This window comes from Caloenas nicobarica, chromosome 5, assembly GCF_036013445.1.
Source record: "Caloenas nicobarica isolate bCalNic1 chromosome 5, bCalNic1.hap1, whole genome shotgun sequence".
Taxonomy (NCBI): domain Eukaryota; kingdom Metazoa; phylum Chordata; class Aves; order Columbiformes; family Columbidae; genus Caloenas; species Caloenas nicobarica.
This window is the reverse complement of record NC_088249.1, coordinates 51,430,955-51,449,438: the sequence shown is the minus strand read 5'-3', so window position 1 is coordinate 51,449,438 and position 18,484 is coordinate 51,430,955. Positions and strand designations below refer to the sequence as shown.

At 53.4% G+C, this 18,484-nt stretch overlaps 1 protein-coding gene across 1 annotated transcript in view; it reads left to right on the top strand.

Annotated features, from left to right (window-relative positions):
- DUSP8 (dual specificity phosphatase 8) overlaps window positions 1–18,484 on the top strand; it is a 42,443-nt gene that overhangs the window by 6,790 nt on the left and 17,169 nt on the right. Inside the window, exons 2-3 of the mRNA XM_065636806.1 lie at window positions 7,755–8,160; window positions 14,434–14,572. Coding sequence (XP_065492878.1) covers window positions 7,930–8,160; window positions 14,434–14,572 — 370 coding nt within the window. The 5' untranslated portion in view covers window positions 7,755–7,929. The remainder of the gene's footprint in view (window positions 1–7,754; window positions 8,161–14,433; window positions 14,573–18,484) is intronic.

Here is an 18,484-nt window from a genome sequence, read left to right as displayed (position 1 = left end):
CTTTGCCTATCTTGTCTGTTTTTTCTAGATAAAGGTAATCCTTTGAAACCAGGAGTTGGTGCTTCCTCTTTGGGGCTGTGTTAAGAGGTAAAGCCTGAGCTGACAGGTGCTAATTCATCCCAAATCTGTTAGCAATTTGGCTATTGTGTGCATATAGGAACTTCAGCAAGCCTTGAACCAGGTCAGAAAAGTCTTGCAAAACACGTTTGCTGCTCTGAGGAATGTCTCATCCTATGGAAAACCAGTGTAGCCCCTTGCATTTGAGTTGAATTCTGGGTCTGCTAAGGAGAGCCACAGTTTCCGTGGGGGTAGGGTGGTGTAACTGTGGACTTTGGCCTCTGCTGGCTGGAAACCTGTGCTGGGATCTCCACCTGCACCTCAGTTTGCACTGGTTATTGTCGGAGACTGTGTAAAACCTACCAGGAGGCAGTGACATTATTTTTCTTCAGTGAGACCAAGGGTCCTATTTGTCATTTGAATGCGGAGGACTAATGGCACTGTGCTGAGCAGGTGCCAGCAGACGGCCCCCGTGTTTGCTAGGTGCTTGCTTCACCAGCCTTGGCCTCACCTGTGACTGTCCCTGGTGCTCTGCTGAGATGGACAAGCTCAGGTCACTTGGAATTGTCCTGAAGAAGTGAAATGCTGCTGTGTTTATTGGTAGCCTTGAAGAACCACAGTGTAATCCTGTGATTTCTTTCACTTAGTGTGAAGGTGTTGTGGGAAAATGGTCCACAGACCTTTTCTCCAGGAGACTGCAAATGAACCCAGCAGATATTTATGGTGTCTGGTGTCCTAGGATGGGAGAGCCAGACCAGCCCTGCAGAAGTATCTAGCTGCATATGTTTCTGGGCTGCCTCTGTCTGCTCTTGTTGCAAAAAGGCAAACAAGGTACTGGAGATCCCCAAGATAAGCCTACTATGCTCATGGGGTCATGCAGGAAATGATGGGGATAGCAGACAATGGGCAGCAGGGGCCCTTGGAGCATCAGTATGACTACATTTCCCTTCTCCAGTGTGACATGTCCTCTGTGATGTGTGCCAAGCTGCTCAAAGCACGAAGTGCTGTCAGCTCTGAGATGAGAGCGTGGCCAGTTCTCAGCTTGGCAGGGTGAGGATGGAAATAGGTAGCTTTGGTATTAGAAAGCAATGTGCTTGGGAGCTCCATCTTTAGCATGGGCAAAGGCAGCAATTAAATGGCTGGCTGGTCAGGAGTAACTTTTGGTCTTGGCTTTTGTAAGCTTTAAAATGAAAGCTTGTGTTTATACCCAAGGGAAAATCCATATAAATTGTATTAAAAGCACAAGCCTAAGAGAAGGAGATACTGGCCCTGTCATCTAGACTCTGGCTAAATTCCCTTCTCTCTTGTCCCCGTTGGCTTTTCTTGACTGGGTCTCCAGACTGACCACCATGGCTGCACTCAGAAATTTTTCTGGGAATGGCCAGTCTGCAAATCCTTAAATGCACCTGAGTCACTTTGGTGGAAGCAGGCTAGGAGGTGATTGCATCTGCAGTCATAGCCCATCCAAAGCTGCTGGCATGACATCAGGTGGTGGGAGGGAATGGGGGACCCCTCTGCTTGACTTAACTGCAACCAGAAGAGGTGGTCAGCCTTGCAAGGTGAGGAGTGCATGGGAAAGACTCCCTTGCATTTGGGTACAACTTGTCCCCTTTCCTTTCATCCCTGTGTTCCTGTCTGCGACTCGAGCGTCAGCAGCCCCCGAGTTGCCCCCTGCCGCCAGCCATGTACCCAAGCTGACTACCCTCATGCCAGTGCTGTAACGTGCCTCCACACCGTGTCCCTTGTCCGATGTGAATGCACCATCTGGCACCTTGCTGAAGGACATCCTGGTCTTTCAGCTATGTCCCCTGATGGAAAACACCTTCTGAACCAAGGGCTGCAGCTGCAGAGGGGAACTGGGAGGCATGGGGAGGCGAGTAGGTACTGCTTGGGCATGTGCAGCTCCTTGCAGGGCTCTCCACCATGCTGCTTCCAGCCTACAGGAATAGAAGGGAGACTGCAACATAGAAAGGAGGAGAAAAAAAAAAAAAATGAGATCAGCAAGCAGCTGGGCCTTTAAGCCTGGCAAAGGTGCAGTGGCTGCCTCCCAGTGATATGTGCAGGAAGAAGGGGAGTCTGCCCCTTCCTGAAGCCCTCCCTGTGTGGAGGGCATGTGCAGGGGCTCTCATTTGGGAGGAGGATGCCTGCAGTGTGGAGGGACCTGAGATGGGGATGCGAGATCAGCATGGGTGAGGCGGGGAGGGGAATCCTCTCTCTGCCCTGGGAAAACCCTCTGTGGGTTGCCGATACAATAGGGGCAGACCAGTAGTTTGAAGTAACTTGGTGATGTTGCTCCTTTCCTTTCTCCCCTGCGTCTTCATATTGCTGGAGCTTGGGAGATGTCATTCTTCTTCATCCTTGAGATTCGCTGGGGAAAGGCAGACAAGCAAACTCTGCATCTGGTTTAGTGGATGTGGTTAGTGGTATTTCCCAGGCTCGTTTTAAGGAGCAAAAGAAAAAAAAATCAGTTTTTCAATCATCAAGCAGAGAAATCTTTTGTGCTGCCTTCTAAAGGGGCCTTGAGTGGCTGCTAAGAAATCATCAGCGGTTACATCACCTTCAAAGTGGCTACTGCAGGCACCTGACAGCTTTGTCCCACCGCCACCCTGGAAGATCATTAGTGCTCCAAACTCCTCGCCCTTGGAGAAAGCCTGCATCTCTTGCTGGGAGGGAGAGCTGCTATGCAGTTTATGATGCTGTGAGTAGCAGAAGGGGATCGGTAGATGGGCTGAGGTTCACAGCAGATTGGATAGAGCAGGAGGACACATCCTGTAGTTTCCTTAACCCCATCCCACTTGCTAAGCTGCATTTATCAGCCCGTGCAGGACCTGAGCATCTTTCCAGGAGTGAGCCGAAGGCACTGCAGTAGCATTGCCTCGGGCCGGAGACGCAGCCGTTGCCTGGCAGCTGTGGGTTTCCAGGGAAACCAGAGGTGCTAACTTGTTAATGAGCCCAACGTCCCTGATTGCTGCTGCAAAATAATAATAATTAGTAATAGGCCCGTGATTTAGGAATCCCTCAAACAGTGTGAGCTTGCTGAGGGGAGTTTTCTGAGTGCTGGAGCACTTGAAAGAAATGAGGGCATGGGGAGGGAAAAAAGGATGAAGGGCTTGGCAAAGTCACCGTGTTTTACATTTTAATAAGCATCTAGAGAGCTGGGGGCCGGTGGGGTCCTGCCAGCATCCCAGCGGTAAGCCTGGGGCTGGTGGTAAGGCTGAGCTGGATGGGTGGAGGAACCCTGACCAGGCAGCATCTCACTGCAGGGCTCAGAGGACATGGATATTTCCCCAGGTGGGCAGCAGGAGGAAAAGACAAATCACCTGACTCAGTGCTGCTGAGTCCGCAGCGGAGATGGCAGTTCTTCAGGAACGTCTGTTTTTGTGGGTTGCTGGGGACAAACAAGCAGGCATTTCTCTGTGGTGCTCTTATCCCTTGGTAAACTCAAGATGGAGATGCCACCAGAAGAACACGCTCCTGGGATGATCATCACAGGGAGCATGTTGCAGATCCAGTCTCATTTATGTGATGGAGATGTGTTCATGGGGTCAAAGCTTTTTCCCATGGCAAAGCTGGCCTGCCTGAGACAGCGAGGGGAGCATCTCCTCAAGTGGACCATGTGTGGAGGTTAGAGGTCTCCAGGACACAACTACTAGCTTGGGGCAAAGAATCAACATGCTGGTTAGTGAGGTTTATGGTTGCTACAGAGACATGCCAGCCTTCCAGTTGATGTCTTCAGTAAAATAGAAATGAGATCTATGCCTCTCCCCTACCACGTCTCTCAGCTGGGAGCCTTGTGCAAGATGACAAATTGAGGGAAGTGGCCTCCACCTCGGTGACCTATGTTGAGAGAGCACAGGGATGAATTCTTGTGGTCTGTCATGCCGCACAGACTCAGGCTGGGATGAGTTTCAGGTTTTCTTCCTCTCTTGCCTGGCCTGATCAGAGGAGAGTCACAGCCAGGTCGAACACTTGCCCTTAGCCTGGGTTGCCACACACATCTCTTACACTCATGACTTGTGTGGCCAGCACCCCTCACCTGACATGCACGTCTGTGGAGGTGACACCAGGGACAGAACCCCCATGAGTGGGCAGCTGGTCCAGCCTGTGTTCTGCCTGTCTTTCTGTCCGTTGGCTGCAGTGTGGCCTCTCCTGCTTGGTTGTCCCCATTCAGCTAAGCCATGTGCCCATCTCCTCATTACAGGCACTCCAGGGAGAGGTGGGATTAAAGGATTATGGTAATGTTCTTCAGGAACACTCAAGAAGATTAAGATGGCTTTAATAAACTGATAAGAGAGGGACACAGCTATGTTTCTGAAACCCTAATTTAGGTTTCAGGTTAACCTTTTCCCCTGGTGTCGTGTCACCATGGTGAGAAGATCTCTTACTTCAGCAGTATTCCATGGCTATTCCTGTTCCTTCAATTTTCCTTTTGACCCATCTGAGCAGAAGCGAAAGACATCTTCCTTCCTTCTCTGGTAGCCTTCCTAGGTACTGAGGTGTTAGAGCTCATTCTTCTCAGAGGCAATCTCACACACAGGCTGTGAGTAGTGAAGTAATGAAGGCCTTGTAGTTTCTGGTGGTAGCTGAGGTACCTGTTAGCTGGGGATGAACCCTCAGTCTGGCTTCAAAATGTCCTGTGGTTGCTGGCAGAGAAGTGTCTTGTCTGCCTTTGACCTGGCTGGACATACTCTTAGAGAAGTCCCTGTGTCTTGGGTCTAATGCCAAGGTTATAGGTCCCTATGACTGCTCTCAGTTGGCCACCTCGATCCTCCAGAAAGGCTCCCAGAAAGAGAGGCAGAATGGACCAACCTTGCCCTGTCTTCCCCCATGTCTTTTGGGAGGAGCTGGGACTGGGGCCTGGCTGAGGTGTCACACATCTGCTACCAGGTCCACCTGGGTGTGCTGCAGTTGAGGTTTATCCAGTTGTTCTGCAGGAGGGCAGTTATTAGCTGAGCTGGGAAACCTCCTTGTCTATCTTCTCCAATCTCTTCCACCCAAGCTCCTGGTCATCTGCCAGAACTTCATGCATTGAAAGCCTCTTCTGAACAGGCTTCTCTCGGAGTGGTTAGGTGGTCAAGGATCTGTTATCTTTCCCAGACCCCTCTACTTGTGTCTGAGATCCCCAAAGTTTACCCCTTCCTCATGATCCGGAGAACAGATACCATATTATCTCTGGAGGTACTGTACAATGTGTCCCCCCATGTTGGATCACTCCTTCCTCCCACTTGAGTCTTTCACTCTCATCCCTCTGCCATGGTATTATCCCCATCTTTTTTGTCTGTCAGCTCTCTCCATTCCCTTTTTATTTCTTGGATGTAATTGGAAGAGCCAAGAAGAATTCACAGCCTGGTATCCTGATGGGGAAGGGAGGCAGAAAGTGATTTGGGGAGTGGGGTGTGAAAGGAAGACGAAGGGGAAAAGCTGGCTAATTTGCATCCTTTCTGAGTGCCCTGGCTCTATAGCCAAGGTACAGCAGGGGGTCTCCTGGCAAGGCAGTAGCGACGTAATGAGGTGTGTCATATCCCAGCAGGAGCCAGCATCACTCCCCCTCAGACCCCCTAATTAGAACTGTTTCCATTTTTAAGCCCCCCTGGAGGAGTGCTTGCGGGGAGGGGGGGAGCAGGGTTCCTGCAGCGGGGGGACTGCCAGCTGCCCGCCAAGGGGGCAGCTCTAATTGGAGTTGCCGTGAGGAGCCACAGAGCGATACAAGCTTGCTGTGGGGCTGGGGACAATGATGCCATAGTGCTGCAGGGATGCCAAAATGCTTTGTGCCAGGAGGGGACATCACTATTGCAGCTTTTAGGGGATTCCATCCCCCCCAGTTTGAACTAACGCATTGGCAGAGGCAGCAGCAGTGTGATACAGGGGAAGGGGTGAATTGCACATCGTATTGTGGCCTCGTGTTGAAATCTTGAATCCTGAGGCTGAAGTCCGAGACATCTTCTACCTGCATTGGGAAGCAGGTCTGCTAGCCCAGGGAAGCTGGAGCTATTAATGCTGGAGTCATGAGCCAGAGCAAATGCTGGAACCCACATCCTCAGATTCTGTGGCTTTCCATCCTTTTCCTGCAGGCTCGTTGTGTTCTCCAGGTTTGGTGGCTGGTCACTGAGGTCCCTGTCATTTCACCCAGTACTGTGTCCTACTCAAGCACCTCTCTTGGGTCTTGAGCTACCACTGCCTGCACCCAGGGGCTTTGGATGTAAGAGCTTCCAAGAACTGCTGGCTTACTCGAATCAGGGTGACTCATAAGCCTCCTCATGGACCAAATCCTGGCCCTGCAGAAGTCAATGAAAATCTTTATGCTGGCCTTTTCAGGCATGGCATTCATAGTCCTCCTAATTCAGATGCATTAAAGCTTCTGTGGAACAGCTTGTGGGTTCTCTCTAAAACACTGTCTGGCAGGCACAAGAGGAGCCTAGTAGTAGCCAAGGCTTATTTTCTGAATGACTGCAGCAGCATTAAAACCTAATGCCTTTAAAACATGCCTGCAATGACGTATACCGTTAAAACTTAAGAAGACCCCTTGAGCTGAAATGGCCTCAGCCTGCCTATTGCTCTTGCAGACACTATGGGCTGGGTGTGGAGGAAGCTTGTTCTTCTGGTAGCACTTCAGAGAGCACAAGGCTCAACCCTCCTCAGCTTCTAAGATGGAGCCAAGATACGTACCCCTGTATGCGAACACCCTTTCAAAGTCTGTGCAAGTGAGATGTTGGAAAGCAGTAGCCGCTTCGAGGCCATCTCAGTCCAAGTGCAACTTCCCAGGGCCTCTGCCCTAATGCCTGCCCTGTTTCTTGAAGACAGGAGTGAAGGTCAGCTCAACTTCTTGACTTCCCAGAGAGGTCATCTTCTCTTGACTTGCCAGGAGGCAAGCTGGCAAGATACCCATGAGCAGGGTCTGATAAAAAGGCAGGTGAAATCTAGCATGAAGTGATGGACATGGGTGAGCAAATCTGGTTGGTGGTATGCCTGATGGGTCCTGAACTAGCTATTACCATGTGGCAGCAAAACCTTAAAGCTTAGCGCTGTGCTCAGCAGAAAAAGCGTGAGGAGCCATTGGGCTGGGAACAGGAAAGGAGGAGATATCTTTCCCCATGCAGGTCCCCCAGTGTGCCTGCATCTCAGACATGGTGTGCTGAGCCAGTGTGCCTGCCTCTCAAACACGGTGCATCGATGCTGGCTGGGGTGGCAAAAGGCGTCTGTGCAACAAGTGGGTCTGTCAATGCTCTGACCTGAAAGGCTCCTAAACAAGGTTTAAATGTGGTGAGAACCCTGGGGAAGGTAATTAGGGAATGGGCATGCATGCCCTTTTCCAGTGCAAGTAGTAAGGGTCACCCAAAGGAGCCATTGCTTAGCAGATTGGGAGCAAAACAGGGGAAGGACTTCTTCGTTGTAGCTGGGAAACTGTTCCACTCCCTGCCACCAGCCACTGTGCCTGTTAAAAGCTGACATGGCTTTAAAAAGCAATTAGAAAAATTCATGCAAGAAAGCTCTGCTGAGGGCTATTAAATACAAAGGGAAAAGCTGCTTGGGCAGCTCTGGAGCCACAGATGCCCATGGGCTGGGAGAACATACCTAGAAAATGTGGCTTGTTGCATTCTTACGCTGTTCTGAAGACCAAGCCGCTGGGGACTTGGCCCAAGGTGAGTGTTGTGTCCTGCCCAGCTGACCCGTCATCTTCTCCTTTCCTCTCTTTGCAGGTTCAGCACAATGAGTTGGCATCCTAGGTGTTAGCAGTGTGAGGAGATCAGGGCGGGTGCTGCCCTGCTCACCCTTTACCACCTCGCTCGTTCTCCTCGGGGAGACAGGTGCTGGCATCCCTGCCCTGCCCTTCCACCCCTTGACCCCACTTGCCATAGAGGGGACGGGCCCGTTATGGCTGGAGACAGGCTCCCACGCAAGGTGATGGACCCAAAGAAGCTGGCCACCCTCCTAAGGAACGGAGCGGAGGGCACCCTGGTCATTGACAGCCGCTCCTTCGTGGAGTACAACTCCTGGCACGTCCTCAGCTCCGTCAACATCTGCTGCTCCAAGCTCGTCAAGAGGAGGCTCCAGCAGGACAAGGTCTCCATCACGGAGCTCATCCAGCCTGCCTCCAAGATGAAGGTAGGGGATCTGGCCCTCACCTTTCCTGATGGATGCTCTCATTCTCTTCCCCAGTAGAAAGGGGCAGGGCGGGGGTGGGATGCACACTGGCCTAAGGGCCGGTCTATGCCTGGTATGTGCATCCTCCTCCTCCATCTCTTGACCCCAGTATCTGCTGGCATCTCTCTGGCAGAGTGGAGTGTGGGCTTATGCAGCCACAGCACTGTCCTTGGGGACCTTTTTGTTGACCCACCCCAGTGTCATGGCTCCCTGCTCCAGGAGCCCTTGCCAGGCAAGTCTAACAGGTATATCTGCCTTAGGACTTGTCCTGCGCCAGCAAAGAACCCCCCAAAGCCTTCCTGAAGCTGTAAGCTTAATCCCCTGCTAAAAAGTCTTCCCCTCCCCTCTGTCATCTCTAACTCCATTCAGGGACATGTAATCCTCCTCCCCTGTGACGCCAGAAGCTCTTATCCGGTGTCATGGCATATTATCTCTCCCAGGCTCCTCTGTTGCTCCTGGTTAAATAATAGAGGTGGCTCTGAGCCATGGAACGGGGCTGGAGCCCCAGCCAGCACAGCATCGGGTGCCCCCATGGTGCCACAGGCTGGGTCCTGCTCTCTACCGAGATGCTGCCGTGGGTGCCGGGCTGCGGGACGAGCCGGAGGGTGATTTGCCGTTGCTGCTCGCCCTCCTGCTGGCTCGCTTTTACTGTTTCCCCCCCTCCCGCCTTGTAATTTTATGGCAAAGCTAGGGTAATTCAGGCGATTAATCAAATGCTGGGCCCAGCTGGAGCCATCTGCGGCGTGTCCCCCCCTGCTGCCCCACGAAGCCACCGCTGTCCGCATTGGCTGCTGGTGACATCACCCTGCCGGGATCAAGGGGACTTGCAGCACGGGGGGGCCGGCACTGCGCCAATCTGCTGCGGTGATGCTCCGGGCTGGGCGATTTGGAGGGGATTGCAGAGACTGATTCCTGAACGGCTTTAGCTGCTCTTAAATCCCCGGGAGAATAAAGCAGAATAATCAGTTTTTCGCAAGCTAGGAGGAGAGTGGCGCGGCTGCCCTCCCAGCGAGGGTCACCTCTGCAGTGGCCGACATCACGTGGAGCGGCAGCAGTAGCAGCAGCAAAAGCGATGGGCAAGGGGGAGGAAGAAGAGGAAGATGATGGGGAAGGAGGAAGCATGGAAGAGTTAATGTCAGCTGATGCTGTCTGCCTGGAAACCTGCAGCTCGTCAACCACAGAGGAGCAGTGTCTCCCAAACGGATAGGCAGTCTCTGCTCTGTCCGTATAGAAGGAGCAATTGCCTCCTTCCGCCTCCTGGATTGTTGCGTAATGGTCCAGGTACCGGCTGGGGACGTGATTATAACCAGGGATGATAGGGGTCAGAAGAGAGGCATTGCCACTGTCTTTAATTCACAGCTTTTTCCTTTTCGATATGGCTGAAATCTCTGCCCCCACTCCTGCTCTGTGCAGCCCCACCTGCACTCGCCACTTGCACGCTGGCTCTCCCAGCACACACAGCCCAGGAATTAATTAAGCTTCAGGGCATCCTCGTGAGGCTAAGCCACTTGCCCTGGGAAACTGTAGTGGGGGACCCAGCGGGGCTCACAGCCATGTCGTCATTTGGCATAAAGCAGGGGTTGTGACCGTGACTTGGGGTGTCAAAGCCTTTTCAGCATGCACTTGCGAGTTTGAATTTTTGGGTGATGAACTCTCCTCTCACCCTTTCTCCTTCCCTCACTCCTCCGATTACAGCCACTTGGGTCCTGGATGTATTTTGGGACTCCCAGAAATTAATATGATCTGCTGCCTCAAGGTGCATAGATCCTCAGAGAGGGATGCTGAAAGTTGGTTAAGACCTCCATTACCACCGTATCGTTTCCCTGCCTCCACCTGCCATCGCTGGCCAACCACCCCAGCCCTGCTTTGCTCTTGGCTCCCCACACCAGGGCTGAGGGAGGCAGTGGGGCGAACTGGGGGAAGGGGGGGACAGGGGGCATGGCTGGTGTTGGGAGCAGATGGCAGGAAGGGTGACATCAGCGGTGTGATTGTCCAGCCCCATTATTCCTCCTGGCGGGCCTCCCGCCCTCCCCCTGTTTCCTGCTCCCTGGCCGACCAGAGCTGCTGAGACAAAGGTGCCGGCAGCGATGCAGGGCTGCCTGGGCAGGGACTGGCAGCCCTGAGCCCCCACCTTGTCCCGCTCCTCCTTGCCTGCCCAGCGCAAAAAGAGCTTGACCTGCTCATCCCGGCTCAGCGATGCCCCGGGTGGCAATTGGCTTTTGGGGAAGGAGGCAAGGGCTGATACAGAGCAAAGCTTTTGGCCAACCACACCTGGCTCTCCCCTCCACTCCTCCCGCCTGCGAGCAGGTAGGGGGCATGAGAGCATTTGTCTAGTTTGCTTTTCCCAGTGCTCGCACCCCTCTTTTCCGTACCATTAATAATGCTTCTGGATGCTGTGATTTGGAGCAATGTTGTGGGATAACAGCAGCACCTGGCTTTTTTGGTGCAAGGAAAGGAAAGGACTGTTTGATAGGAACGAAGTAATGGGGAAAATAAGAATCCCTTTATTTTTTCAGTGAAATATGCCTAGGATCATGAGTACAGCTAAGTCAGTGTTCCCCAAGTCCCGTTGTGTGCCACCTTCTCATGGTGCCCAAGCTGGGAAAAACCGCAGCAGCAATTCATTTTCCAATTAGCAGTAGTCTCCCTCCACACAAAAATGGTACCAATTTACTGCTCTGGTTTTGTTTTTGAACGCTTCTCTCAATACTAACAACAATCCATTCTCCCAATAATAAATTCCAATAACAACTGGAATAATCCAGCTCCTTGGTGTAGTTTCAGGGGCAGAGGTTATGGGAAATTCCTGCTTGGGGTTTTCACTAGCATTTCTTGAGGCAGATGTTGAAAATTTCACTTCTTCAAGATCCCCCTGGAAAGTCTTTCCACCCCTCGACCTCTTCTCACTTCCTGAAATGTAGCTATCTCCAGAGAAGTTGTAGCCACATTTTGAGGCATGACGAGGGTCTTTTCAGGCAATGGGAATATTTATTTATTTGCGTTAGGAGCATGGCTCTGCAAACAGCTGTTTTGCTTGAGGGAAAGCCGGGGCTTATTTTTGAGCTGTGTGCCTGGCTGCTCTCTACATTGATGGAAGCCCTGTTATTTCAATGGGGTGATTCACTGTGTTTTGAAACAATACGTGACTGAGATGTCAGTAGTAATTGGGATAATAAGAACAGCTTGCTCCTATCTTAGCCCAGCTCACCTGTAGAGCATCATCATCCCTGCTTGGCAGCTAGACAGAGGCAGAGCAGGGACTCGGACTGTATTGAAACACTCAATGCCTGGGACCAAATGTCCGTAAGGGAGTTATCTCCAGCCAGAGCTGGGGAGGGTGTTGAAGAGCACTGGGCTCAGCACGAAGGCAGTGGGTACTCAGCTGGGGTTCGGTTGGACTGTTGGCCAGGTGATCCCTGCTCTGGGCTGGCCATCCCTCCAGCCAAGATGCTGGCAAAGAGGAGGTTTGTCTCAGGGGAGGTGCCCTGGGGCACCTCCAGCACTGGGGTGGGCCAGCAGCCTTTCAAAAGCATGTATGGGTTTGCAAGCCCCACTCAACACCTACTGGAAGACTTGCTGCACCTTGGCCCCACTACCCCTTGTTGGCTGGCTTTGGTGACCCTTTCTAGAGAGTGATGCCTGGGGATTTGGTTACTTCAGCAGTCTCAGGGTGATGGGCAATCCCCATGGGAGAGCTCCCACCATAGAGGTGCTGCTCCTCAGAGGGACTCCTCTGTGGTCAGACATGCCCCTACCCTATGCCAGCACCTGGCAGAGGCAGGATTTGGCGCTGAGCATCCCTTCAGCTTTATGCTTCTCCTCTGCCCTGGTTAGCTTTTAAGCTCTGTACGTTTAAGGCCAGGGATGGGACTGTGCTTTCCCCTGCATATCAGGACTGTGTGAGGTTAATGGGAGGCCTGTGGACCTGATTAAACATCTCCCTCTCATTTCCCTTTGTGGCAAGGAGCTGGGATGCCCATGTGGGCTCCTTGTGTGCTCCACCAGGGCTTCTCAGGACCATCCTGCAGGCATCCTCACCCCAGCAAGCCAGGTATTTCTTTTCTGCAGCCAGGCCATATGAGGCCAGTGCTTGTTTGGCATTTACATTGAGTGAAACCTTATAACTTTGATAAGATATAAACGGTGTCACACATCTCTGCCGTCGCTCAGCAACCCTGCAGTAATGGCCCAAACAAAGCCTCCCCATGCAAAAGGAACACTAAATCCTATTGTGGGATAATTCTGCTCAGCCAGAGCCGGTATCTCCTCTGCAGCCACTCCCCCTGGGCTGGGCAGCCAGGATGAGCCCTTGCCCCAATGCAGCTCAGTCCCTGCCTCACTGTGCTTTTGGGGGAGATGCTGTTGCTGGCATGGGGATTCAGGCTGGGAACTGGGTTTTTGGCACAATAGCATGCTAGAGGGCTTGAAGGGATAGTGGCCCTGCTAAGGACTGGTGGGCTCCCAGCTCTGAGCTGGCTCAGCAGCCACCACGTTTCCCTCCAGCTGTGCTGGGGATGGCCCCTCATGAAGGTCCTGCTTCAGGGATGGCCGAGGAAGAGATGCTGGGGTAGATCCTTGGGTGGCTTGCCCCCAGGTAGCTTTGGTCATTTTTCAGTGTCATATTTTTAAATTCCCATGTCCTTTTCTCTTCCTTTTATCCTGCCTTTTTATCCCTCCTGTCATCCTGCTGACCTGCAAGGCCAGTTTTGCTCTCTAGTGCCCAGTGCCAGGCTGGGACAGGCTGCTCCTTTGAGCTCTCCCCTTCCTATTGCAGAGCCAGGTGTGGTGTCCCAGCAGGGATTTCTGTTGGTGTGGGACTGTCCTTCCACTGCAGCGAGGAGACGTGATGAGCTCAGCTAAATCAGTCCTCCCTGCAGTTTTATTTGGATGGCACTCACGTTGCTGAGCAGGGAAGCACCTGCGGCAGGGTGTGAAAGCAGCATTAATATCAGCAGCAATCCTGAGCAAATTTGCTCTGGTGGTAGGATAGGGCATGACAGTTAGACAACAAAAGGAGGCAAGTGTCCGTGAGTGGTTCCTAGTTCAGTGGTCTCCTGAAGGGATTTCGGAGAGGGACAGGCAGGGAGTGGGCAATGGGCAACTCCAACACAAGCCGAAGGAGAGAGCAACTCAGGGACGCAGACCCTCCCTGCCTGCCCACTGCTGCCTCTTCCTCCTCCTGTAGCATGATGGATGTGCCTTACCCCGCCAGCTGGGAGGGCCGGCATTCACAGGGCAGGTGTATGCCATCCATCAGGCTATTCAGTGAATGCACTGAGCCATGCCTCTACATGAATTTTTATCTTCTTTAAATGCACAGACCTTCAGGTAGACATAGGAATGGCCAGCTGCAGCTTGAACGCTCTCACTGCAATCCAGGCTTGGGGAGACTCCTGCCTGCAGGCAGATCCCTGCCTGTGGGATACCCCACCATCTCACCTGCCTCACAGACCCTGCAGCGACAGCAGGGCTGGGTGTTGTTTGTGGCATGTAAAGTCACGTGAGTGTAGCCCAGGAGCTGCTTTCCCTCTACCCCAGCACATCTGCAGTGTACAAGCCCCACCATGTGTTACAAATGGAAGAAAGAGCATCCCCCTGAACATCCACCAAGCTAAAGAAGAGATTTTCCCTCTCCTTCAGCCCTCAGGGGTGATCTGCAGGTTTGGGTTGAGCTTCCAGATGGGCAGTACCTACAGAGGTGTTACTGTGCTGGGCATGATGTCTCCAGGCTGAGCCCTGAAGAGCTGTCACTCCAGCCCCACTCGCTCCATCCACAGCACGGGGGCTGTACTGGGAGCATCCCTGCCTGCAGAACCACCCAAAAATCCCTGTGACACCAGCCAGGCTGCAGAGGAGTATATGAGGGCAAAGTCTGGGTGGGGAGGAAGTGGTGGAAGAAGTCATGACAAATTCTGAGATGTGGTTAAGTAATGGCAAGCTGAGGGTGGGCAATGGGGAGGAGTGACCCTGTTTGGGGTAGGATGCTCAAAAGTGCTCACAGTTGGTGGGGCTACTCTGATGGGTATCTGCACTGACTTGCTTATAGCCATGGAACAGAGTCCCAGCCTGGCTGGACTCTTCATTCAATGAGCAAAGCCAGCTCATGGGAACAGCATGGAGCTGTGGCCTCCCGCTTGTGTGACTGCTAAATTCAGCTTTGTTTCCCATGATGGAGTGGGCAGCAGCACGCTCAGCCTATTTCTCTGACACACGGCTTTCACCATTCCCCTGCAGGTGGAGGCGGAAGAGCACCAGGATGTGGTGGTCTATGACCAGAGCACGCGGGACGTGACCGGCTTGGCTGCTGACAGCTTTCTCTCCATCCTCCTGGGCAAGCTGGACAGCTGTTTCCACAGCGTCTCCATCCTCACAGGTAGGAGCCCTGGATTACCCCTTCACCTGGTGCTCATGCCCTTAGTCTGGAGTTACGGAGCTGTGGCCACACGTGTCCATCTGCACCCGCTTTCCTGGCCACCGGTGGTTGTGGTGACAGAGGGCAGCCCTGCACACAGACTGAGGAAGCTTGAACCCCCTCGCATTCATTCCTTGCATCGTCCAGCTCTCCGCTGCTGTGCCCACCAGTCAGGGTGAATGAAAGAGGAGGGTACAGAGGGGTAGCGGTGACACAGATCCAGCCACCCAAAAGCTGCCCCTCATTCCCCCATCCCTGTGCTGCTTCATCCCCAGTGAATGTGCTATGGGCTGGACCTGGTTCGGGTGCTCTGCTCCCTCTTACTGCTGTCAAAGGGAGGGCAGGAAAGGAAATCCATGGATGTGCTAGGAAGGGGAGGGGAAGGAGGGCAGGGGCAGAGAGTCATCACTGGGTGAGTCAGGGTCTGCTGGAGATGATGCTCTCCAGGCACGAGCACACAGGCAGGAGGAGGCACATGCTGTCCTAATTACAGCCCTTCTGCAGAGCAAAATGGGAGGCAGGCAGCCGATGAATGAAACGCTCTGACCCAGCAGAGAGGAGAGGAGAAGAAAGAGGCAGCAAGCTGCCGAAGAGAGAGTTAAAGCTGCCTTTGATTCCTCATGGCTGGGCGTCTGCCCAGCTCCTGCCCATAGAGGGGTGGGCAGGCACTGCCCCATGCAGCTCCTCGGTCCTGCTGAGCTCAGCCAGGCTCCTAGATAGGGCCAACAGCACAGAGATGGGGATCATCTCTATTCCCCAAGCCCGTCCCCATCCTGTGGTGATTGGGTACTGCTTTGGGGCTGAGGTGGATGGTACTGGCCTCTGTGTCCCCCGAGCATCACAGAGATGGAGGGAGCAGCTGTCCCCGCAAACCCAGTAGCATGACAGACCCTGGGAAAGGGTAGTTGTGGTGGGGAAGGTGCCACAAGCAAGTGGCATTCAGAGAGCCTTGTCTGTGCAAGGCATGGGTAAGTGCTGTTGAATTAGAGTGGCTGCATTGTGATGGGGAGAACAGAGCAGAGAAACAGCAGGAATAAACCTGCTAGCCTAGTTCAAGGGTTTCAAAAGCAAGTAGGGACTACACAAAATCACGTTAAAGCTAATTACATGGCCCAGGTTGCAGGAGCTCTGCTGAGGCTAGTGCTTGAGGATGTCACCATGAGCTTGCTACGGCAGTCCCTGGCCTGCTCCTGCAGCCGTGCCTGCGGCTCCAAGGTCATCGCGGCATAAACAAGGGCAGAGCTTGCGTATGATGCAGGAGAAGGCGAATTCAGTCACATCTGGGAAGGAACCTGCTTAGTCACCAGGACGGGTCAGGAAACAGCCTTCATGGCGTGACCCCAGCACCCCCCACCCGCCACCGCTTTCCCAGGGCTGGGCAAGGGGCAGTGCTATGGGCTGGCTGAAAAACCCTGCTGCCAGAGTCCTCTTGGGGCAGGGATGGGGCTGGGTGAGGTGGCCCTGAAAGCCCCAGAGCCGCCTTCTTCCTGGGAAAGCATGGGGAGGCTTGGGGGACCCCTGTAGTACTGGCGCATCCCAGCCACATGCACTGCATGCCCCATGCTGGGTGAGTGCCAGTAGCATGCCACTCTCTGTCCATCAGCATTGCCATCACTGAGCCTCCCGCAAGCAAACCTGCGCCCTGCTTGGGCACATGCATCCCCCATCCTAAGGCCAGTGATTTCCATCCCCCTGGGTGCAGGAGCCCACACCCCCAAGCAGGAGCACAGCTATGCTAGGCACCAAGCGAAGCTTAAACCTCCCTAATTAAAAGCACTGCAGGGCCACAGCCTGATGGGGAATGTGGGCCATCAGCAGGTGGAAAAAATGGGAACCAAAATGTAGAACACTGGGTCATGGCAGCGGCATTTTACATGGAAATCGTGACTGGAAGCGGCTGCAGAGAGCATCCGGGGGAGGCTGGGCACGCTTGCCAACAGGCACAGCTTCCTCCTGCCTGCGGCGTGGGCAGCAGCCACGTTGTTTTAGAGGCAGCTCTACAGTGCTTGGGAGGTCTGGGGTGGGATGAGTGGGCCTGACCTGATTCTGATCCCTCACCTTGGTGGGTTTTAACCCCTTGGTCTGTCTGCTTTGGACTCAGGCACCTGGTCCTGCCCCACCCCATTCTGTGTCCTAGAAGAGGTGCCTAGGTCCTCCCTGGAGGTGGCTTGTGACCCCAGTGGGGAGTCGGGCTGGCAAAGGCTGCTGAGATCTCAGGGTGCTGTCCTGAAATCTCAGCCTGTCCCCGAATGGATGCCAGTACCCCAGGGAACCCCATCCTGAGGGTCCCCAAACCTCTGTGCCAGTGCTATGCAGCCCTAGAATCTCCCAAGCCCCTCTGTGCTCCCCAGCTCTCCTCAGCCCCAGCAGATGTTTCTCCAGGGGTGACACACATCTGTGCTACAGTGTCTCCATCTCATGTAAATGCCATGCTTGACCATTCTTGTTCGCCTCCAACCCATCATCCTTCAGACTCTTGAAGCAGCTGGTGGAGGCTGATGGGCGAGGACAGGGGAGATGGGGGTGGCAAGAGCAGTGTCAGGGATCCCTGAAGGGTTAACAGCCCAGAAACAGCGATTCCAGCGGGGTTGGAAGGAGGAATCTGAGTCAATTATTCCCAGTCTTGGAAATCGTCGGCTTCTCTTCTTTTTTCCTGCTTTTTTTTTTTTTTTTTTTTTCTAATTGTAGAAGTATAAATAGTGCTGCTTGCTGCCCTCCATCCGTGGGAGCAGAAAGCCTGTTGATTTATATGGTTTTCCTGACATCACATGAAGTGGTGGAAAACTGAATGGAGCCAACATTTTTCCTGCATTACGTAATGCCCCCTCCCTCCCAGACCAGCTCTGCTATTCCTGCAGGAGCCTGACTGTTCTTTAACCTTTATTTACTTCAGCACAAACCCTCGCTTTTTTGCCCCCCTTTTTTTGTGTTTTTTGTTTGTTTGACTTTGCTTCCCCCCCCCCTTCTTCTTCCCCTTTGCAAACTCCCGCTTGGTTTTTATTAGCAGCCATTATCTGTTTATGAAGCAGCAGCAGCAGTCTGGCTCCATCACTCCCTGATGGCTCCCACGTGCCAGTTCTTATATAGGAGGCTGGACAGAGCTGTAGCGTAGTGCTGAGCTCCTGGGTGCTGAGCTTCATCAGCTTCTCTCCATTTGTCCAGCTACAGCAGAGGGTGGAGAGATCTTCCTTTTCTCCCATTCAGCGGTTAAACGCAATAGCCAAGGGCTTGGGATGCTCGTCCAGATGATGTTCAGGCACCCATCCTGTCCCTACTCCTGATCCTTGGGCTAAGCACTGGGCTTCTCTCTCCTGTGCCCAAAGCCGTATACCAGCTGGAGATGAAACTGGGCCGGCAGTATGGCCAGCAGCGGTGGTCTGCGTAGCCCAGACCTCTGAGGTTAGGACCCCCTTGCATGGCAGAGGCTCTTTTCATTGCGGTTTCATGCATTGGAGGAGCTTTATCATTGTGATATCGCACTCTGACCTGAAACAGGCCCCTCGCTTGCTTTCTGAGCTCAAGTCATGAGCTTTTCATCTGGCTTGGGAACATGTGTGAGATCATCTTCAGCCTCCACCGCCCCGCCCCGTACCAATTCTTCAAGGAATGTTTGAATTTTCCAGTCCTGTTCTTTCTAAATTTGGAGCGTCTGTTTACTCCCAGGATTCGGAAAGAATGTAACGGTATCATCAGCAAGAAATCCCTCCTAGCCCTCCACTCACCATCCTCCTCCTCGGCGAGCGGGCTGGCCTCGACAGCACCCGCCATGGCCCAGGTCCTCTCCAGCCTGGCAGCGCCACAGTCAGACGGAGCGGACGAGGAGAGTTGTAACTGCATGGTGGCAGTGATCTGCAGGGGGCTGAGATTTGGGGG